This window comes from Branchiostoma lanceolatum, chromosome 5 (assembly GCF_035083965.1).
Source record: "Branchiostoma lanceolatum isolate klBraLanc5 chromosome 5, klBraLanc5.hap2, whole genome shotgun sequence".
Taxonomy (NCBI): domain Eukaryota; kingdom Metazoa; phylum Chordata; class Leptocardii; order Amphioxiformes; family Branchiostomatidae; genus Branchiostoma; species Branchiostoma lanceolatum.
The window spans coordinates 14,229,147-14,253,337 of NC_089726.1; the positions used below are offsets into that span (position 1 = coordinate 14,229,147).

The 24,191-nt window shown below is 39.3% G+C and overlaps 1 protein-coding gene across 9 annotated transcripts in view; it reads left to right on the forward strand.

Annotated features, from left to right (window-relative positions):
* Positions 1-24,191, forward strand: part of LOC136435325 (plexin-A2-like) — a 147,921-nt gene that overhangs the window by 101,989 nt on the left and 21,741 nt on the right. For all 9 annotated transcript variants that reach the window (XM_066428717.1, XM_066428725.1, XM_066428724.1 and 6 more), the window contains exon 10: positions 20,964-21,071. In XM_066428717.1, coding sequence (XP_066284814.1) covers positions 20,964-21,071 — 108 coding nt within the window. The remainder of the gene's footprint in view (positions 1-20,963; positions 21,072-24,191) is intronic.

Genomic DNA, 24,191 nt, shown 5'->3' on the forward strand with positions numbered 1-24,191 from the left:
CTTTTGTCTGTCTTGAATATCGACAAAGTTGTCCAGGTAATGTTTTCTCTGAGGACAGTCTGGTTAATAAAACGCAGAACTTCAGGCACGGCTGTTACAGCATTTGTGCATGGAAAAGGTAAAGCCATTTTGTGAAGCCTTAATTCAGATTATGGTTATTCTCAATCACAGCTGCACCATGCTCTTTGAGCCTCAACCCTGGTAGTATGCAAGATCTTGACTACCAGACTGCAGGAATTATGGGAACTGTGATTGCTGAAGAAGGCAGAATTTGTCCCAGGTTGTTTTCTTCTTTATGGCAGTCATGTAGGAACCTCAACTTTATGAGAGTCAATCTGGCAATATAGCAGCAAAGGGGTGACACAAATGAAATTAGAATGAGTCACAATTAGAAGGCACGTATATCCTGTGGGCATCTGCTGTAAATCAGAACCCTCCAGAGGAAGCGGCAAGTGGCAAACACAGTGCAAATTTTGCGCTTCATTTCACATGTAAATTTCTGTTGTCAGGCAATGATTAATTCAATATTTTTTATGATTTGTTACACCCTGAAGATAAAGCACAATAAATGTTGTGTCAAGAAGCAGACAAAATGATAGATGCCACTCTTACTTAATCACAAAGCTACAGTCTAAAACATTCTGTGAAAGTTTTCTCCAACAAGATGAAGCTAGACCTGTTTGCTAACTTTCTTCTAAGGTTACTGATCAGCTTTGCAAATCCAGTAAAGTCCCAGAGAAGTCGTTAAATGTGGTTGGTGCAATTTAGATTAAAACTGCCATCAATATATAATAGATGAAGAATGCAAGGAGTGTGGGGTAATACATTTAGAAGTGTTTACAGCAAAATTGAGGCAAGCAATCCCCAGCACAGCAGGTGTTGATTACTTGTCTCAGCAGCACAGTTGGTTACTGTATTAGAACTGACAAGCATATGAGAAGGCTTAAATGGGACAACAAATTAGCACAATTCATATAGAATTGTTCACTCCAGGTTAGTAGACAGAGCTAGCTGAAACTTTCACTATCCTTAATCAGTACAAGGATTTTTCCGTCCTTTCTTTTTGAAGTTTAGCTGTTAACTGTTTGCCCGTACTTTGACACATTAGATACTTTGACTTCTTGAGTAGGAAAAGAGTGTGATTTTGATACATCCATTTACCAAAAGGCTTTGATTTACTATGACATGAATGCATGTGAGGTGACTAAGCTGGAGACTATGCTTGCATGTTATATCCCATTTCCTTTTGCTCCCTCAAAGCCTACTTCTCCATTTTCCACCTCAGGCTCTCCCATCGTTCAAAGAAGTTTTAATTACCTAGGACTATGCCATACTGATCACCAAGAAATATAAGTACCCACCTATCATGAAATGCAACAGTGCAGTTGGTTATTGTACGATTTTTTAAGTGCTAAGCAAGAGTCTAATAAAACTGCATACAAATGTACTCAAATTTCCGGTAAAGCTGTGAGATCAAGAATGTATCCAATTTTTACGCTATGGTCCCTTCAGAATAACATTTGACAATAAGTAGTCATGGTTATACTAGTATTGTCACTATTTCCACAGCATCACTTGTTGCAAACTTATTTACATCGTTTTTTTCTGCTAAGTCATTAGCATTGGTCTAAGAAAGCAGGAATGATTAGTGGGAAGTGCTTCTAGTGGCAATCAGTCTGTACATTACACACTGCTGCATCAGCAACTGTGTTGATGGGTTGAACAGATAGAGCCCCACCAGTGCAGTTGTTAAAGGCAATAACTAGTAGCAACCCTAATGTGCTTGACATGAAACAGTCCCCTCCTTATGACCTTCTGCACCTTTCTTTTCTCTTGAAGAAAAGTTTGTAGTCCCACGTGGCTGACTTATTTCCCATTAAGAAGACTGGCAGTAAAAAGGAAAGGCATCTGAAGGTGACCCAAAGCCTATAAAGTGTGTTGGAACATTCCCAGGCTTTGAACCCTGGGAGTTGGATTAAACCCAACATTCCTCATTACGGCTTTGCTGTAGGATGCTAAAAGCTAGTAAGTCCATGAGATGCAAGTACAAATGCCTTAATGTAGACCAGAGGTCCATGATATAACCCCCAGAGTCATTAGAGGCTGATCCTTGCGCTCTCTGGCAGCCATGCCAAATAAAAGTCATTTTTGTGATTATTTCCACTTCACCTCTTCTGCTCTGTGTGCATGCATGCATGGAGACGTTATGAAAGCTAAGGCATCTATTTTTGCTGCTCAGTCTGCGATGTAAATGTAATCTTCTGGTGGTTTGAGACAGGTAGGGTGCTGTTATCGCTGAGCGTTAATGTGTTCAGCTTCAGCTACGATGCTGGAGGTGATTTCTCTCTGGTGATGAAGGTAATGAGGTTTGAGCTGAAGGCATACAACTTAAGGGCAACCAAACATTCAAAACTTTCCCGCCCTAATATACGTTTTCAAGCACAACCTGTTGGAAAAGTGTTAATTTTTTCATATAGAGCACAAAGATCCAGAAAACAGACATATTTCTGCACTTGATTTAGATTTTGATTTGTTACTGGTTTTGCCAGTTGAAAATACTTACCACCCAGATTAGATAGAACTTTGGTGGGTTGGTAGGACAAGTGGTGGGTATTTGTCAAGGAAAGAAACCAGACTCACATGACAAAAAAGGTCTGGCAAAAACATGACATTGTGGAAATTCCCCTCACTCCAGATTTTCAAAATGGTGGCTTTCCATTTGCTTTATGTTGAAGGAGCAAAGGGAAATATAAAAGTTTGTGATTGACGTGACAGAGCTGTCTTCTTCGCATAGCAATTTCTGCTCCATGTAACTCAGACCTACTTTAATCAGATTATTACATTGACCCCCCTTGAGGGCATGTTTGCATGTCTTCCTGTCATGCTGTTCTCATCATTTTCAATCTGAATATAATTTCAGGAGGTTGTTTCCAGCTGACAGAACAGGAACTTTGTGCGCCGACGCTTCTTACATTGTGATTATTGGCTCGACATGGCTTCCGACTAAATGCCACTCGGTTGTCATCGTGCACTGTTGACAACTAGCCTGACCCAAGAGACCCATCTTTTGGTAGCCTGACCTCGTATTCCAACTTGTCCTTTATCAATCATGCCTCAGGTTCACAAAGAAGTCAGGGCTGGGTCTCCTAATATGACTAGGTTGCAATACATCTGTCAATAGTATAAAGCTTTACTTAAGTGAAATTACATGTATGTTCTTAAGTTATTGATACTTTAATTTGGCCTTTTTGAGGTTTCATTTTGGCATATGAAATTGTCAAGAACAAAAGCAAGCCATTTCCAGATTTAGATTGTTTGCCTTGAATAAGTACATTTACTGCAAAAATCTACAATGTGTCAACATTACAAGTAAGGAAATCCTTCTCAAATCAGCTATTACCAGTAACTCAAACGTTGGAAGCAAGTACAGTAATCTTACACTACTAGTTTGTGCCCATGAATTGAAGCACTTCCTGAATATGGAAAAAAAATGTGGGAGCAAGAAGTTAGAACTAACACATAAAGCATGACTGCTGCAAGATGATAACATGTTGTCTTCAAAGAGTTTTCCCATCCTTTGATATCTTAAATGTATAATGGAGAAAGACTCCAGAAGGCAAAAATATTGATTTTTGTTCAGGATAGTGCTTTCCACAGCTCCTCCAAATCCGTCAAGACCACAGTGCCTTCTTCAGACAAGTGTCGGTAATATCAAGGCTGGAGCATAGTTACAGGATGAGAATACCTTGTACATGTATTAAGTACAGACGATCTCTGGTGTATGTGAAGTCAGAGACATTCAGCCATTATAAACTGTACTTAAATGTCAGAGATTGCTGTCAGAAAAAAACATCAACTGATCAGGAGAGTTCTACAAGTGTTGATGGTAGTCAGAAATGGCAATTGAGGTTCGAACTTTTGTCAGAAGGAGATTGACTCTTCTACAGTACTATTGGATGTACTACTGTAAGATCACCACACATTTAGTTATTTCACTGGTCAGCACAAGTAGCAGACCATGCATATATCACTATTGGTTATGGCATCTTGCATCCCACAATCCAAAAACTCTACTATCTGAAAAGCATGCTTGAATTTTAGATTGTCTGAACTCTGATCTCCAGTGACTGTCCTTGGAGAAATCTGAGGCAGCAGCTCGTATTGATTGTGCTGATTCTGTCTCCACCCTGTCTGGTGCCTCAGCCTCCTCTCATCCTTGCTGACTTTTGGAAAACAAGGTCTCATCAGGGGAGACTCAAGTTACAGAATTGTTCAAGCCTGGAGGCCGTGGAGGAGGATTGAGTGAATGAGTGAGTAGAGGGAAGCTTGAAGTCAATATAATTCAATTCACTCAGTAACCAAATCTTAACAAAACTGAATACTCAAAACAGTATGAATCTTTGATATTGTCAGCTACGTTTCAAATATTTTTAAATTTTGTAAATTTAAGTGTGGAAATAAAATTGGTTGACGACAGTCCACAAAGTACATTATTGATTTGGATGTTGACTCACATAAATCACTGGTTAATAACAATTTTTATTTTGTGGACCAAGATTAATTAAGGTGGCAAAGGAAAAGAAAAATCCTACACGGAGGATTCAACTCTAGAAATAAAAAAGTTTATGAAGGACAATACACACATACATGTACACAGCAGACACAAACCTTCCTAGTCCATCCATAAGACAGGCTAAAGCCTTTTGGTACTTTTCTACGGAAGCAATCTAAAGATACTGCTGATAAATACAGATTGTTCCCGGGTTTCTATGTATTTATGTATGGGGCAGATTAGGTCATAAGATTGTATCAGATTGAGCACACTTTGACATTCAAGGACTGAGCTGGCTTCCTAAGATTCATTTCTTTTTGGCATTATGTGGCTCAACATGTACTATAGACAAAGTGGTTAGAAAAGCCTCTTTGTTAACATGTCTCCACCATGTCTGCCTACTGCCAGATATTAGATGAAATCAAAAAAACATTTGCACCATCTCTCTATGATTGGACTCCAGAAATAAAAAATCCAAGTGGATGCTTGTGACCTATCCTTAAAAAAACCTAATGGGAAAATGGAATACAATTAAGAAGTGACAGTTGTTTCAAACGTCACTTCCCCCTCAATTTAGTTTTTCTAAATTGATGCTTTTTTAAAATCAAAAACATAACCATAAAACGACACTTTGATAGCACTTTTACTAAAACAGACAGACTTTAGATACAATTCCCTTAATCTGTGCCCGTATTGTCACATGCTACAAGTCTCTCGCTTGCTACAAGCTGTTCCTTATCTGTAGCACTAAATAGTTGCCTTCACATAACAAAAGACCATAAGCTTGTACTGTATGTCAAAGCAAACATGAGTCATCATCCATGTCTAACATAACTGTGCTAAAACCTATCAGTCCCCCTCCCACCATATGTTGCTACAATTTAGTACAAAGGAAGGCCACTGGATTATTGTCCTTCAACAGGCATAAAACATGCAAGTCGATCAAAATGTCAGTCTTAATTACGACTTCTCAGCATTTCGCAAAGTTCAGCATCACCGTTATCACCCCACGCAACGCTTCGCAGTTCCGTAACGACAAGGGGTTGAACCTTTGTCATTTCAGGCCCGTATTTGAGGGGAAATTCAATTTCTGCGGTGTCAGTCCAGTGACACAGTTGGTTTTGATGGCCCAGCAAGATTGATGGAATGTCAATGGAATTACACATGTAGCACAAAAGCTACTTCTCAGGGGGAGGCCTGTGCATCTGTATGTCAGTTGTTACCTGGGATAACTGTTGATATCACACAAATACGGCATTCACGCTGAATCTATGTGACAGGTACAAATAAACCCTACAGGTGTGAGGTTGTGACGGAATGATCTGAACTGACATTCCTCGCACTGCCGAAATTGAAAGTCTTTTTTTCCCCTTTAATGACCGTGCCGGAGAGTGTTTCCTGTGTTGTGTCTGTACCAAGTTCAGTCTTTCAGTGCCGATAACTGACAAGAGTTATGGAGGTCCTGTTATGCACTTGTTGCTTACTATGTGCAATACATTCTTATAAATGCGAAAAAAGGTAATACTGCAAGGAGTGTCTTGACATCGGCTGCTGTATGTTAATTCTTGAGGTGGGAAGTTGTTGATAAGGTCATATTTTTGTTATATGGTCTTTTTTCATGACATTAAGAGATAAAGGTAAAATACTAATTTTGAGCCATATTCTTCTGATAAAGTACCTTGGTCTAACAATAAGCAAGGATAGAAGCTGATGCAATGCTTTGCAGCTTTTCCAATAATGTCTTGACATTACCTGCTGTACATTTATGCCAATCCTTGAGGTAGAGTGGGGTGTGGTTGATAAGGTCATTTTTTTCTTACGTGGGCTATTTTTTTCCAGAAATACAAGAGAAGTATTGATTTTGAGCCATGTTCTTTTGGTCAAGTATACCATTGTGTATCACAGATCCCAGCTTTACCCGCCACTATGTCTGTTTAACCAGTGACAAAGATGTGATTTGGGGTGAGGGGTCACCAAAAATAGGATTGGTAGTATCATTTTAACTGTCTGAGATCGCTGTCAGAAAAACATTAAACCATCAGGAGGGTTCCAAAAGTGTTGATGGTTGGAAGAAATTGGCAAAAAGGGCATTGGTAGTATCATTTACACAACAATTTAATGTGACCTAATCTGGTAGTTGTATAACTCACAATTACTGTTACAGTAGGAAGTGCTGCTGATTTGTCATGTGAAGTTTTCAAAGTCTAACATCCGCAACTTCAGCACCAAGGTCATGTTGGTTAAAGGAAGGAGAAAAAGGAAGATTTAAGTAAGGCAACAGAGTTGTTCTCTTGTGTAACTGGCTTTAGGCTAAGGGCTGTTGAAGAAAGAAAACTGCCAAGTTATGATAACACAGAAGAACATCTATTGACTCCTTGAATAATTTTGTGTTTTGTTGTTGTCATCGCATTTCCTTATACTGATAGTTCCCTCATGCTCAGACATTTTGTTTGAAATTAGTTACATGCCATACAACAGCAATCATAGCTTTGTTACATGTGGACCTTTTTATTGACTTTATTGAGTCTAGCCCACTTTCTGTTTCAGCTGCAAGTGCTTTGGGTAATTACAAACCAGACAAGCAAGATTTCAGACTAGAAAGGTATAATGTCACAGAGCTAATAGGCTGTTATTACCTTTTGTTATTGCTCTAATTATACTTACGAGCTCCCCCACTGAGACAGAGAAAATTAGAAAGCTATGTGCTGTTGATTGGTGTGCACAATGGTATTGCTCTTGGAGGATCAAAGTACATGTCTTTCCAGGATTACAAAGGAAAAGGAAAGTCCTTTTATCAGTGTGGAATTAGAGCCCGCAGCTAACTGGGATGCAAAGTGAAGCTTCCATTAGTGATGCATTAAAACTTCAACATGAAGTTTTAGATCATGCAGATACTTGAATGCTGAAAACTGGAGAGTCTGACACAGCCTGCAGCCATAGCTGAAGCTGATGAGAGATTATTGCCCGACATGAATCAGGCACGGTTGCATCAGGGGCTTATAAGACTCATAACTATGATATGAATACGACACCTCTGGTATGATAGACGGTTCCTTATCTGTGTAGAGTTCTGAAGTGTTCACATATAATCAGCTTGATGATGTCTTGGTCACAGATCAATAAGCCTACATACCTGCAAGGAAAAAGTCAAAATGGTTTTATGCACACCATTAACAATTGGACAACTCACCAAGAGTCATTCAGTTAAAACATTGAGCCCCATAAGAAACATTTTTCAACAAGTTTTACTTTTTAGTTGCATTCTATCTTACTAAAAGGAAGCCTTCATCATCTCAGGAAGTAAGCTCCCTGAAGTTATTACTTCATCACCACACTTTTACTCTGCCACAACACTTTGTACCATTACATTCTTCTGTGCATTTTTATTTTCACATTTAGGGAAGGTCCTCTGGGACACTGCTGCAATGAAAATTGACAGTCCAAAGTGAAATTACCAGAATGCACGTAAAGGAACTTGATGGCTCTGACGTTGCTCGTGACGCCAAGAAGTCTCGTAAGATTTCAGCTGGTTATACATAAAACCAAATCTTGATGCAGGCGCGCATATTTTATGGATGTAACAGGCCTCTGGAGTCAGCTTCATTGTTTCTGGTATGAAATTGAAGGCCATGGGTGATATTTCATATTTCCAAGCTATATTCCTTCTATTAGATTTAGTTGCTACAGTTGTTCAAGATGTAGAAAACTCATCTATCTAACTGGCACCAGAAATAAATCAGTAACATAGGCTGACTCAGGTAGAAATTGCTGTAAAGGATAATGCAAATATGGGGCATGTAGTTTTAACCACATAAGTCCAACATTTGTGCATTTTGCAAGTCATGTCAGTCCAGCAGAGGTATACAGAAACAAATCATGTCATTGATACAAGTTGAATTTGCACATCTACATGTAGTTCTTGATGAAAATTTGCACCTTTGGTTACATACTTTGAATAGTATCATCACTGTTTTATGTGTTCCCTTCTTTAATGAATGGAGCAGCAATTAAAATAGGTTTTATTAAGATCATCCTTTTTTTAAGGAGAAAATGGTCACCTTAGTTGTTTTTCCATGAACTCAACCGGGCAATAAAAGAACAAGTGTTCGACCGCATCAACCAATTGTAAGATATTTTTTACTAGAAAAGGGTATTTTATGTATTCAAATGCCTGTACTACAAGATGGAAAGCACTTCAAAACAATTACAAAGTCTTTGAAACTTCGTTCAGAGGCTGGTTCAACATCTGAAGCTACACTAAAGAGTAACTAATGGATAACTCGGTAAGACAAGATGACTTGGAAGACAAATGGGATGACTGTGTTTATCTGACATGTGAAGATCCTGTTTCCATGGCTGAGATGATACTGTACATTAAGTTGTTTCAACTCCCACACTTCAAGCAACCGGGCAGTCTCTGTACATGCATCAGTTGTCATTGCTATCTGTTCTTCCTGTCGGCTGTGTTCAGTCAAACACTGTGGTCATTCCTTTCTTGGTAAGGATAACATACCGTCGGTATAAGTAATGTCAATCCAGCAGAAGTACACAGAAAGATATCACACGTTTCCATAGCACTGTCTGTGATCAAACAGCAAACTCTAACCGTGATCCATCATCGAAAAAAAAGGTAACAATCAGTCATCACTAGCGACATGCGAATCGGAATATTATTTCTCATCGACCAAACTCTACCCATCCATGACAGGTAGATCGGCCAATTTCCTAACCCTGCTGCGCTGCAACAAACTTGATTATGGCAAACTTTCTTCTTTGTCTTCACCTGATAGTGATACATCCAACTTGTGTGTACGTCTTTACACTTTTCAAGTAAAATAGTTACTGATGTAGGCTTGTTGGGACAGTGAGGGAAAAGTTTTGTAGAACAGTTCAAACCAGTTTGACATTTCAGCTGCTGATCTGAAATTTTTTGTCATTGCACTGTGTAATCTAAAGTCTGTCCACTTATGTGTGCAGAGAGCATCTTGACAGTAGGTTCACTGCAAGGAAAGCAAAGTGGTGTTATTGCTCTTTTGTGTTATTGATTTCAACCCAAGTTTTGAATAGTGGAGACATTGATGAAATTGTGAGGTAAATAGGATTTAAGTGCATATTGATATTGATTACTCGAATATGTCATTAAGTGAGACGTTAAAGTTACTTTATTTTACCAGAAGGAGGATCGTACCTTCTTCATATGATTATAAAGGACCGTGTCAGCATGAAATGAGCATGGTGATTAGAGGGACCTGTCATGTCCATACGTTACACAGGCACTCTGCCACACCGCAGGCAGTACCAGCTTGTAATGCAGTAATTGGAGAGTGCAGGTGTGTTGATTGCCCTTCTCTCCTGTTGTCTTACATCCAATTCAACCTGTGTAATTGGGATTTCTACAGAGCAAGCAATTATTGATAACAGCCAATTACCAGAGGAAGTTGTGGGTAATTGGTACTCTTTCCATTCATGCCAATTATTTTGAGTTACTTCTTATTACCCATAATTAACTTGTGTGACCTCCTGTTTTGACCTGTTAAAACAAGGCTGGATTGTGTGGCTGTTTGCTGGCTTATTGATTGCTTGTCTATGAGCATGTGTTTACAAGTATTCCTTGTACAATGTATTTGACTAACAGTAATTGGGCCCAGAGCTATAGCCATGTTTAGGACTAGAGTGATTATTCTGAAGCTTTCTAAAGGTTTTATTACCCTTGACTTGTCCTATTAGATCTTTACATATGATTGGCCTTGTTGCCAGTTGTGGTCATTTGGCAGTATTTGTATGTGGTGAGGGTTTAGACGACAGTTTCATCAGGCCTTTTTTGCAGGGAGTTTCAAAACTGTATCAAAGAAATTGTATGAATACAGAAATAAGGTGAAGCTTGGATGCTGCTTATTATCATTCATTGTTGGTACATCGCCAGTGGAGTACCTAACCCCTTTATCTTACATGGTAAGGATGAAATAAAGATTGTTGAGACATTTACAAAGCTGGCAATTTCCTTCAAGGATGGTCTCAGATTGCCACATTGTCTCCAAAGGGAATAACTTTGTGACAAAAAGCAAATAGTGATTGAGCTGTCTTTTCTATTTCCCATTCAATTAGTAGTCACCAATTTCATTATCTTCTTCACAAACAAAAAGGACTCGTCATCAAAAAAACTCTCCTGAAGGATGTGGCAAGCTAGCTGACTTAACAAAGTTGTAAATACCAAGTTAATGATCACAGTTTAAAAGAATGGACAACATCATTAACTGGCATGCAGATTTGTAAAACAGTACGTTAGGTTATGACAGGGAAAGTGAACTGACAAGACTCAGAACAGAACTGGCTCATTTGCAGCCAGATTGTGTTGCACTAGAAACAGGTGTAAGGCCAGAAATTAGCAAACTGTGGTTTTCAACACTATCTGAGCAACCCAGTTGACACAACAAAATAGTGTATCTAATCTCAACTCAATTTCTCCAGTCTAGACACAAATATGCACCCCCACTTTCCAAATACCAGATTCTTGGCTCCAGACCTACATGTAATTTTGTTCCTCATGCCTTTTTATTGGATTTACTGCTGGGGAGACTGAGGTCTTAGACACCAGAATGCCTAATTATTAAACAAATGAATATCATATAAACAGAAGCTAGACTGGTGCCCAGGATGTAAAGGAATATTGGTTTTTGGATTATCCTTGTAGGAGTGATGAGATCTCTTGAGGATTCCCTTGAAAGAGATAAACAGCAATACATTATTTCAAAGTGAAAAAAGCATTACCACTTATCCAACTTGTTCTGAGGATTAAGTCTTATACTTTGAAGAATATGACTGATCTGAAGATGTAAACAAGATGGATCTTCCGCAGCTGCTTAAGCCACCTTTACTGCAAACAGAAGTTGTAGATTGCACTGGTACCACCTGAAGTATGCAGTTCTGTTGATCACCAGTAGTCAGTCACCTTAACAATCAGCTACACGGACCACAGTTACCCTCCAACAGTAATAACCAACACTTGATGGGCTCGCCTGTCCTGAGCCCCATCTTTACAATGATCAGTCACAGAGAGCTAGCCGTGGAAGTGGACATTGTCTCTGAATTATCTGTACCACGTGCATTGCAGGAAGATCCCACCATTTCAGGCAGCACTCCATCAAGCTTAACTACAGCAATTCCAGGCAATTGCAAGACATAGCCGTGGTCAATTTCCCATGTCAAGAGGTCTCGACCAAGCAGTCTCATCAGATGCCTATCAGTAAAATCCTAAATCTGTATCAAAAGTGCATTTCATTACGGCAAGGGGAAATGGGCAAGATTGTGTGGAAACGGCTGCCATTACTTTGGTAGACTGAATTTGCCAGAAAAGAATCGCCAAGTCTCCAACCTATCAGGCAGGCAACGGTAACGAAGGTGTATTAGCCAATGCAGACCTGGCAATTTCTGTGGAATACAGAGGATTCCCTTCTCTAGGAAGCAGGAAATTGTTGGGATGAACTAGTTAGCCCAGTTCTTACCTTATCTAAGTACAGACGAAATTTGCCGTTTTGCCAAAGTTTCAAATTTTCGGACCAAGTTTTGTATCTACTTTACCCATCAGACAGCAGCTCATGCCAACCATGACAGACATGATTGGTTAATTCTACTCTTTTGAAAAGCTCATCCCTGAGGATATGTTGGAAGTTACTTATTTCCGCTGGTGAATGAAAGTGTCAGGCTGAGCATCCCAATGGGCATGTCGCAAGGACAAGAAAATGAGGTCTGCAACCTTCCCAATGACCTACATACTGCAGCACAATCCCCTCTAGTGACATTCAAAGGTCAATAAAGCACTCAAGTACGCCTCAAAAAATTCCAGGTCAGCCATCAATAAGAGCTAGCTATGGTGAAGCAATGGGACGATGCATTTCCAGAACTGATGACGTGATAAACCCCCAAATCATACACTTCTTGTAAAATTTTGGCACCAAGACACACATTTTCTTCTGCATCTTTGGTTGTGTCTTGGCGTGGGTGTCGTCTTGGCACAGGTGTCAAAAGGATGGGATAGAAATGGCCTTTCTCAGAAATAGGGCAAGTGGGTGTCGCTTTCAAGTGAATTTCATTTTCTTCATGTAGTGCAAAACAACCTCTCCACTAAGCTCTTCTTGCCATTAGTGTGTCCTCCTTTTGCAAATAAATCTGGTAGAGTGATGGGTGGAAGTGTGCAAAATAGGTCAGACATCAGTTCAGAGGTACGCCTGTCAGTTTCTACTTCAGTGAATTGAATAGAGTGATGGAGCTTCTCCACACAGTCCTACAATCTTACCTGGAGACTGCACCTTTGATGGTGTTAAATAGGTCAAAATAACCCCAGGCCCAGTTAATAAATCCAATGATCCTCCCCAATGGAGAAAGGAAGAGTGGTTCAAAGGTGACAGTGTGATCTGACCTGGCCATGCTGATGATATTCTGAGCCGGGCAGTGACCCAGTACACATCTATCAATAAGAATATGTAACCATGATATAGCAGGCAATAGATTCACACAGTTGTCTGTTGTTATACTGAGTATTGCTGAGGGTCATTTTTACGATGTGCCATTTTTTTAAAACTTCCTTATTACCTTAGGAGTTACGCATGAATCAGAATTCTTGAAGAATATGTATGAGTACATTGATATTGTACTTAACATGAGTAATGCACTGAGCTTAGAAGGATATGTAAACTTTATGCTTGTAATGATATTGTTCTCTGCTTGACCCAACATGACATAAACCTCCTATATGCATTCCTCTGGAAGTGTCTCAGGAAGTTCCTAACTTCGAGGCAGAATCATAGAGGCAGAATCATTGCATCTATCAGGGTATTAGAGAGATGAGAAATTGACACTGGAGGATATCCCAAAAAAAAAATTACTCAAGCAACTGGATAAGATTTTGAAACAGTCAGACGTTTCAGACAGTATCCACTGTCTTTCGTCAGTGACTAACGATAGGACTGAGAACACCAGCTTTATACCCAAAACTCTGAATAGATATGTTAATGAGGTAAAGACAATTTAGGATGTCTTGAAGTAGTCTTCAAAAAGAAGATTAACTCGAGACTGGAGGATATCATTCATATGCTGTGTGACCTTGATGGCAACTTCATTGCAGAAGGCATGACCTCACCCTGAGAAGGATAAGATGGTGCTAAAGGCTCTTCTTTTTCATGTTATTAAGAAATATTTACTTTTAGCTTTTGTGGCAGATGTACTACATGTAGTAGCATCCATGTGAGGTTGACAAACTTAAGGAATCTCTGAAATTTCATCATGCCATTTTTTCTATGCTTCTGGAATAGAAAGAATTCTACATGTCCTCATGGTGGACATGAATAAAAATACTTTACCGTTACTTTCAAATACATGTACTAGTATGAAACCATCCCTTAATTTAAATATCAAAACATGTATCTTATTATAACATACAAGTGACTCTTTTTTCTTGACTCTGATTGGCTGAAGTAAGTCATGTTGCAGGTTTTTATGGTGAGTCATTGACAGTGCTACTTCCTTAGGCTCTAGTTATTTCAGGACTGATTGACAGAACTTACCTTGAAAGCAGATGTGTAGTTTCTAAGTTTCTGTTATGACACGTGCAGTGTTCCGACAAGCCCCCTATCCCAGACCGGTCCCCGTCTTTAGGCAGGTGGGAGCAGTGGGCACCAGTGGTGAAAGAGGGAGGAACAGTTATGTTTTATGAAAACATGCTGGAACAGTTGTGACACAGAACAGACCGTGTATTTCCAGTTTGATGCAAGAAAAGGTTCAATACTGCAGCTGTTGAAAGATTTAAATCATGTGTGGCTCTGAACCTAGTTGCTATTTATGCAACTTGATAGTTGAAGATGCAATTGAAAGTGAAAGTGATATCAATCCAGTTTAGCTCGCTGAAGAGCTATTCTTCACTATGTACAGCATTTACAGGTTCATTAACCCAGGAAATTCCCCTAGCTCTTTTCAACAAGCACAATATGAACCAACCCTCTGTAAAACGTAGGACAGTCATAGCATATGTTTATCTAAGTTTGAATTTATTGAAGTTCATTGGGTAGATAAAAGTTTGTAGATCTATTTGTTTATGAAACATTTATGGCTTCTGACAAGTAATGAGAATTTTATGAAATCTTGAAGAGCGTTGGGTGAATGAACTTAAAATTTATTGCCACATTACTTTTGACAAATTAATGAAATTAGAAAGAAAATGATGATAAAAGTAGTAAAGTTCAACAGCCTTGTATTCGTCAAAGTTCTAATATTTCCCTAGGCACGTTTTAGTGTTTTCTCATTGTCAAAAGTTGTTTCAAGGGAAGGTGACATTTAGTGGTTGGTTCACTGAGCTTGTCTCTCATTGCCTTCTTATTTTGGTGGCAAATCTGTTCCATCTATCAAACATGTCCAGACCCAAGGCCAAGTCTGTTAACTCTGTTCCACATGGCTGGGGCTGTTGTATAAGTAGGCAATATCAGGGACCTGGTGTTATGAAATGTCAGGATAGGTTACACAGCAAGGTGCTGGCCTGTCAGCGCCAAAGCCTGATGTAGCAACTTGCCCTGGAGTCGGGTGACTGCATGCATAGAGCAAATGCGCCTGGTGGATAGTCTGATACAGCAACTTTCTGTATTGAGATCTGACATCATGCAACCGGCATGGGTAACTGTCTGGTCTGCTGTTATAGCTCGATGAGTTTTACACATCCAGAGTATCATCCTGTTTAGTTCCAGGCTCTACCTACCCTTTGGTTAAGGTAGAGCCTGAAACTAAACAGGATGACACTTGACACTCAGCCTAGTTTTTACAGGCATGAAATGTAGAAATGGCACTTTCAGAAGAATTCACTTGTATTGTCCACATGGATGTGGATCCACATTCCCAGAAATCTTTCCTTTCAGCTTGTTTGTGTTGTTGTCCTTTCTGTGTTATGTCATCATGTCTGGAATATTGCCAACTTAGCAACTCAGTAGTTCATGGGAGTTGAGCAATGTGATTTTTCATTGATATCAAGCAGCAGGATGCCTTTTGAATAGCAATATACCATGGATATCGACCAAGGTTGGCACTGTTAAGCATTTGATGAATGGCTCGTGGCACCCACTGTGATCTGCAGGATAAAGGAGCCCCCTAGCCCATCTTCATGGTTTGTTACTTGTTTTGTCACAGATGTCATGGCCTTTGTCCCTGACTTGGCTGAAGTAGATTTTGTGAAAAGAAGAGATAGCTGGGTCAACACAGGTCACTGCTGCCACTGGCCATGTGTCCAAGAGGTCACAGAATGAACAGAGAGAGGTCAGTCCAACTGGCCTTGGACCTACATTTTGTGCCATGTAAAATACAATGTTGGGGCAAACTTTTTGATGAAATATAACCTAACTTCATCATTTCCAAAAATGATGGATCTTTTTTCGATCTTAGCAATACATGGAAACAGGCGTTGCGCATAACAGAAATGGAAATACTTAATACACTGAAATACTTAAACACTCATCACTTACTAGTATTCTTTATTTAGTCAATGATATTGTATTCTGGCTGTTGTTACATTATGTACTATATATATAGTCATTTCCGTCTGACTATCAGCAAATTGTAATAGAAGAGCATACATAGAATATAAACAGAAGAAATTGTATTCCCATCTTGTAAAGCCCTGTGTCACCACAAAGGCTGGGCACATGTGGGATGCTGGCCATATTTACACTTTGAAGTGGGACAGAAAACCTCCCTTCCTGTATCAGTCTCACTTGTGCATTAGTCACAAAATCCTTGGAGGGCCATATGATGTTGAGATACAACACAATACACTTGTGTTTTTTATTGACTGATTTGCAAGATTATGAAGAAGTACATTTAATTTACAACAGGTCAAATGTACGGGTGTGGTTGGGATAGATGTCCTAGGGGCTGTGCAAACGGGTACATGTAGCATAAAGAAGCATAAAAAAATTCTAAAATTGGTCAATTCTTCCAGTTGCACCTCCAGAAAAGCTCAGAACAGCCAGGTCAAAATAATGCGCATTTACATGCCCAGCACACACATTATTACAGAACAGTAGGACTTAACAGTTTTATTCTTTTAAGAGGCCAAAGTTTTCTGCCCAAAGTGAGTTACTTTATTTCTTGATTCCCCAGGCTAGATGTCCATTAAGGTGCTTTTGGTATTTGTGTTTTATTCATGCATGCCAGACCCAGCTTTACACACCTGTCAGATGGGAGACAGAATGTCTGCGTCTAATAGTCAACTCCTCTAGATCTGGTCTTTCAAACATTAGTACCTTCGGTCGCTACTTCGATTGATATTAAAGTGGTAATAATGCATTCCCCACATTTGTTCTCAAATCTTTCACAGCACATAATAGAGGCCACCGAGGAGCCTGTGTGTCTGTGAGGAGTGAATATTGCACCCTGGATACTCCTGATAATGCCAACACTACTTTCTGTAGCCGTAAAACAAAGTTTCCTCCATCATTTGGGTCTCGTTAATCAAGTGTTTTATTCTCATTTTCAGAAACTTCAGAAGTAGTTTGAGATAGTTGAGTATTTTTCTAGGAAATTTGAACATGGAGCTATTTTGTCTGCTGGGAGATTCATAATACATCTGTCATTACCATAAAATGCAACTGTGAGAGACAGGAGAGAAACACCCTGCTTTGCTCTGTGCCTCAATAAAATATCGCCTTTTCAGCAGAGTGAGAACCTTTAAGCTAAGATATCCCATGCCATTCTTAAAGTGTCTTCTGAGAGCCTATCAGAGTGCAGAAAAGGGTAGACTTTAGCTGGGAACTATGACATGGGATTTTTTACCTGACACAATGACTGATGCCAGAGTTAAAAAGCTATAACTTGCATGTAATGGAGCATAAGGTGAGGAACACTTAATGCTCATACGGAAGACAACAGGCTTACAGAATGGTGCACTTTAGCAGTTTTATATCTGGACGTCGGCTCTCCGCATTTCTTGGCTGAGTGTAGTTTGCCAGGTCTACCACTTACCTCCAGGTATGAAATACTGTAGGTATGAAACAACATTGTTTGTCCAATGTTAACTATTCCAGACACATAAATCTTGCTTTCAGTGTATGGACAACTGAAACTTTTTTATTCTAAAAGACTTTGGAAGACAACTTGTATTTGCTATATATTATGAACTTCATTTCCTATCCAAGAAGTTACAATGTACATGTAGATACCCTTGACTGAAAAATGATCTTAGTCTTTTGTGATGTTTGTTTGCAGAAAGGAACGTGGCCATTCTAGAATTCTACCATAAAAAAAGATTTTCTGTATGCCAATACTCTGAATGTAGGAGTATCAGTGAGAAGTGGCCACATCTTGTAGTCTTGGATTGTCTCTTTGTGTTTATGTAAAATGCTACATTATGAACAACATGTAAGTCAATTATAACAGAAATCATCGAAACAAAAAACTGTTCAAGCCAAGCTTAGGCAAAGAGGTTATCCATGAGGTGAAATATGACATACTGTTAAAAACTTAAAGAGCGAGGTCAATTGGGATGGTCTCATTTGTAATAAAGGTTAGATTGTACAACCTCTCAAGGATGCAGTTAAAAGCACAGTGATGTTTCCCTGGCTTATGCATAAGGGTTTGGAAGCCTTTCTGCTATTATACTCCCGCTAGAGGCTGTGCGCTCTCGTTGAGGTTATATCCAAGTTATGACCTATGTTTTATTGGCCAAGCAGCCTGCAAGGTCAGATACACTGTTCCATTAAAAGACTACTGGTAATTGACGGGGGTCAACTCAATCTAAAGCCCAATCTTGAGAGTGCAAATGATGTGTGTGTTTTTTTGTTTGTCAGTTAAACAGCTACATAATTAAATAAATCCTGATATGCAAATGCATTACCTACTTCTCTTTGAGAAACAACCTAATGCAGTTGTTTAGTCTTTAAAATGTGCAGAGCAACATGTGCAGATAACTAACATGAGGATTCAACATGTAGGTCATGACTGGTTGGTCAGTTAATATAGTGAGTCAGTGTAGCTCCATAAAGAGTTTTTCATCCTGTCGTGTTGATTTTTGTAATTTCTTATTAGGTCATTCTTCACAGGTGCTTCATCCATATTAAAATCCTGTACAAGACCCTTTTTAACACGACCCTTGACTTAAGCCTTCAATGGTTAGCCACTTAAATTATATAAGTTGAAAATCAATATTGGCAAATCTTCCCTGCCCTAGAAAGGAAGGAAAGATTATGGGGCACCATCACAAATTATGCTGGCTGCTTCTCCTGGCAAAGGGAGGGATCAGGGTGTTAAAAGTGGTATAATCTCATTTTGCTGAAGAGAATTTCTGATTCTGTTTGAAATTCATGAGCAATGGCTGGAATTTGGTTGGAAAAATACTACTGCTTTAATACTAGCAATATATTGTCTACAATGTAGGTTTGACTAAGGAATGTTTTCCTGTTCAAATATCTTGTATGTTCAATGAATGTTACTATGCTAATACATGTATGAAGTGTGTCATATGATGATGTCTTCAATAAAATTGGCCTCCTTTAATTGAGGAGGGAGGGCAGTGTTTCGTTCTTTAGAAGTTATAGAACCACAATTTGCCTATGAAAAAGTAACACCTGCTCTGAATGTCTGTAGCAAATGCCTCCTTTAGAAGGCATGAAGAAATGTTATGAGAGTCTGGGAGCTGTCAGGTATGATAGATTCACAGAAGCAATATCCTAAATGGACTGTGGTAACACTGTGCCGACAGGGACACGGGTCTGGAGAGGGAGATAGCAGCCATCTTGAATAGATCTGCCTATCGCTGTGATGGTCCCATTGGATCAATGAAAAGAAAAGGTTTCTGGGGCTATTATACATTTAGCTCAGGAGAACTATTCAGATTTATTGCCGATATGCTGCTGCCCGTTAGCAGAAAAGAGCTGGAAATTTTTCTTCGGAGTCATGAGTTTTTACAGATTTATACTGTTCATCATAAAAGGCCATTGTACCTCCGGCATGTTACCAGTTGTTAAGTTAATGGCTATGCACATGTAACACAAGGACTATGAAGAATTATTGCTTGACTTATGGGGTAATTTTTATTTGAAGGACATTATGAGCATCAGGCCTTGACTTCGGAAGCAAATAATTTACAACATATATGCTGCAAGGCCTAGGTTTTATGTCCAGTTGGAAAGTTCAAAACAACATAGATGTAAATAAAGAGTATAAAGAATTATCCCGTGGCTTGCAAATAGGTCACCTTTCCTGTGAAGTTTATACGAGTCATCACTTTCTCCTGGAGATTTCTCACAGAACAAGTTAGTTCCATATTCATGAAGGACTGATTGATCATAAGTCTTGGTGATGCCAGATTCAGGTCACACCTGGCTGAGTCCTGTGTAATATGGGAGGGTGAAGTTGGATTAAGGAGGGAGAGGGGCTCAGTATTTTGGACAGGTGGAGAATTCTGATGTTGTCCTCTAGACATGACCAGTCCCTACCTGGAAAAATTGACTCAGGGTTGAAGAAAGGTAACGCAAAATAACATGCATTTTCTAGGTCTGAAATGATCATAAAAAGGAACCAGATGAATTGTGCAAGGAGGATGATTAGCGGTAATTTTTTCTGGACTTTGAAAAATCAGTGGTTGCCTTTTGACTCATGAGGGGGAAAATAGAAATACTCAAAGTGATAATTCCCACACCACACAGCTGCACGATGTTGCTTTCCTCTTTATTATTCCATACAGTGCCTTAGAGCAATTTGCCTTGCTGAAGAATTATATCTTAGTGCTCTATCTTATGATATATTTTACTCAAGTCCAAGTGATTTAGTGTTCCTGGAGGAATACACGGTGGAAGAAATGAAATTTTCTGAAATACCAATGTACACGTAATTTTTTTTCCCAGATTGAAAGAATACAGTATTATCGTTTTTAGGTCAGAGCATATACTGTCCGATCTGGCCGATCTGGCCGATCTTGCACAGTGTGTGGGCTAGCCTTGGAGGCCTCATGCACATTAATAATAAGTCTAGTTGGAGAACACTTTACTTGTCAAAAGGAACGATGATAAATAGGGGGTCTATGGCTGACATTTAAGAACAGGCTCTTGGATTGAATACTTAAGTCTCTTAATATACCTTCTGCACATAAATGTTGATTTGGAGTGCAGAATTTCACATCATTTATTAAGTGGTAACATTTCAACATCATTTGGAAGCTGTTATTGTACATGTCCCCCCTCCCACACACATACAATCTATCTTTTATTCATTTCAGGATTATGTAAAGTACTGTAAATGAATGAATGAATGATTGAATGAATGACTGAATGAAGAACTAAAGATTGTAACATTGTAATTTGCATGATTAACTTGTCAATCTTGTTATCAGGAGAATAACATTTGTCTGACCATTCTGATGTTGTTCTTATTTCAAACACAGGGTCCAGATTCGTGTCCTCAGATTCTACCCTCAGAAGAAGAGACGTTAATCCCAGAAGGGGTCACCACAGAGATTGTTTTGAAAGCAGCCAATCTTCCCATCCCAAAGGTTGGTATTACTTTTTACATTCTTTATACGACTACTGAACATAAATGTACATGTGCTGGTATCACCCAGACAGTTCTAGTCAGCCCTAACACTGAAACTTCTGGAAGGGTTAAAACACAGGCAACAAAGACATCTCTGCAATTGCATTGCATTCATGTACTACCAGCATCAATGTGTAATGTTTTCCTGTTCTAGAAAAAATATTTTCCAAAGTTCTCAGATTCTCATGGCTCAGTACCCATTGGACAAATCTACAGATCAATGTGACTTCATCAAAAGTATGCTGATGAATCTATCAATGTATGGTATGGACGAGTTCCGGTCTTGATTGAATCAGGAAATTGCAATTTGTCACGATATTGTGTCCCTGATCACCCAAATCTCCACCTCCCACTGTAAATCAACCCTCCATGCAAAATATTTGCAACTGTGATTCATTGTTCACAACTGCTTAAACCTGGCGATGTTGATCAAGGAGGACATTTGGGAGCAGTGTATGGGTACACCGTCTTCCAGCTTCATTAGAATTCCAGTCTTCTCTATGGAAAGCTCCCCAGATGTAATCCCCATATCCCTCTTCATCAGTGTTATCTTCATACATCACACACGGTTGCCATAACATACCCATATTGGGGTCAGAAAGGGTTTGGTTGGAGGCTGTAGAACAAGATTGTTCTTCAGATTCATCAGGAGTTTTGTTGTATCAGAAAGTTTTTCAAACTATTCCAACAAGCAAACTCTTGACTAGATAAAGATATCAACTTTCTGTATCAAATATATGCCATAAATTGCAAGACAGATATCGGAAAACGGATACTCATGTCATAGAATGCCAAAGCCAATTCCAAAGTCAAAGATAAAGAACAAAAATGAAGAATTTATTGTTTGGTATATGATACATTGTTCAACCTTCCAGGCTTCCTGACCACTTAGATTTCATAATGAAGGCAACTTATTTTTTGCCATTTTTTTTCATACTTGCATCAGTTTTGGGGTTCCCAGAGGATGTCATCCATATAATAGAATCAAATTGGCCTTACTTTAAGTTTACACCACAGATATTGAGCGGCTGCGTCACCTTGAGATCACCTATGAGGCTTTTGTTCCAAGAAAGTAAGGATCAACCAACTGAGAATGCCAATATTTATCTGCGATTACATTAATCATTTATTTTGCTCAAGAAAATGTTGCCTCCAGACTAACCTATTCTTGTATCCAGTCAATCTATGGATGCGAGATCCACACTAACCTATTCTTGTATCCAGTCAATTTGTGGATGCGGGAATACATGTGATAAATGTTTGTAAAGGTTTATCGGATTCAAGTGTGCACAATGAAGCATTGGGGACCTTGCCAGCACTTGATTTGGCCATATATTTCAGATATATATGTGACTCCTTGGCGATTTTCCTGTTTTAGGAATAGATCCATCTTTGTCTCTGTCAACTTCTGGACAGATCTGACTTGTAGCCCAGAAATTCATGCTGTGTCAGAGATTAAAGAAACTGTTGTGTTAGAAGAAATGCAGTCCAAGCTTAGTCAGTGGCAGCAATGTGAATCAAGAAGGCTTACTGTCAAGTGCCAACACATCTCAGGGTAATGAAAACAGTATATCTTCGACAATTTTCAATCATGTGTCTCCATGTGGGAGGGATGGGCAATGTTTCTTTTTTTTGTCCATTATCATTTGTGGGAGGAAAAAAGCAGTATTTAGTTTAATATATAGATGTACATGTAACTAATGTGGATTTTTTTCAGCTCAACAGTGTGCACATTTTTTTCCTGTCAACTTTCTTGTGCTAAGTTTTTCTTTCGATCTGCTTGTTGTAGCATTCTCATCAATCATGTTCAAACACCTATCCCACAATCTTGTTAAATCCAAACTGTCAGAGTACTCATTAAAAGATCTGGAAAACAGGAATGATTCTGAATTCAACTAATTTACCACAGCCTGCAGACATCCAAAGTAGTGTCAGATGAAGGAGACATCATATCTGATGAGAGTGATTGATTTCTAATATAGTCCTTTGAGGAAGAAGTTATCTGCAATACGACTTCTCAGCCAAACAGTTACTTTCATCAATGTTACTTTGCACGGATTATGCCAGTGTTTGTTGGTTAGTTGGTTGCTTGTTTGCTTGATTATTGAGTACCATATATGTGTATAATACTCCAAATGTTATTGCAGAATCAATGTCAAAAAAAGGGTTGTGTTTGTATTTTGTTGCATAATGTTACACATTTTTATATCTTATACGCCTTGTCTGATGTATGCTGCATGCTCCAAAGAGATTTCTCCAAGATGTGCTGTGGGGTTTCAGGTCTTCAGTTCGTACCTTCCTACATATCAGCAGTGCCTTCTCCTTGAATCTGTGGTTCCATCAGGTTTTCCTCCTGCCCACAGGGGCACAGTCCCTTAGGGGAGATCCATTTCAGGTCACTGGCAAGGTGGACTTGGCATTGACTTTGTTGACATTCTCAGCATATCAGGGAGTCCCTGTGGGGAGGGGGGCAGAAGGGTCATGTAGAGGGCAGGGAGATGCTGCATCGGTGTACACTGGGCTGTACCTAGAGAAGCACATCAATGGGAAAAGGTTTCTAAACTATTGAGGTGCACCCAAGGTCAAGCCTCTAAGGGAATATCTTCTCCCAACTTAATAGCAGGATGGTGACTTGGGGCAAGGTAGAAAAGGAGAGCTAAGTGGAAATGAAATGAAGATTGTCACCCTGCAGTACACATTCCTGTCAAGGCCAGCAAACCTTAATCATGTTCAGGTTCACAGGGAGGGCCTGTCCAGGGAATTTACTGTATGTTGCAGGAATTCCAGGCATAGTGCAAGCTTGAGTGCAGAAAATTGGATGGAATTCACTGTAGAAATGGCAGGATAATGGACACATTCTGTGGTTTGGTGATGGTCGAAATTGGTTGAACCTTGCCAGGGACAAAGGCGGTCCTTTACCACAGGCAATAGGGATATTTGTATGAATACAGAGTAACGTTACACATATTTGTATTTTTCTTAGAAAGAAAGGGAAATGTCAGGCAGTCCCTTTGGCAAACATTTCGTACTGTTGTTAGTTTTTCTTACGACCTGTAATTAAGTAACGGTGAAACATTTC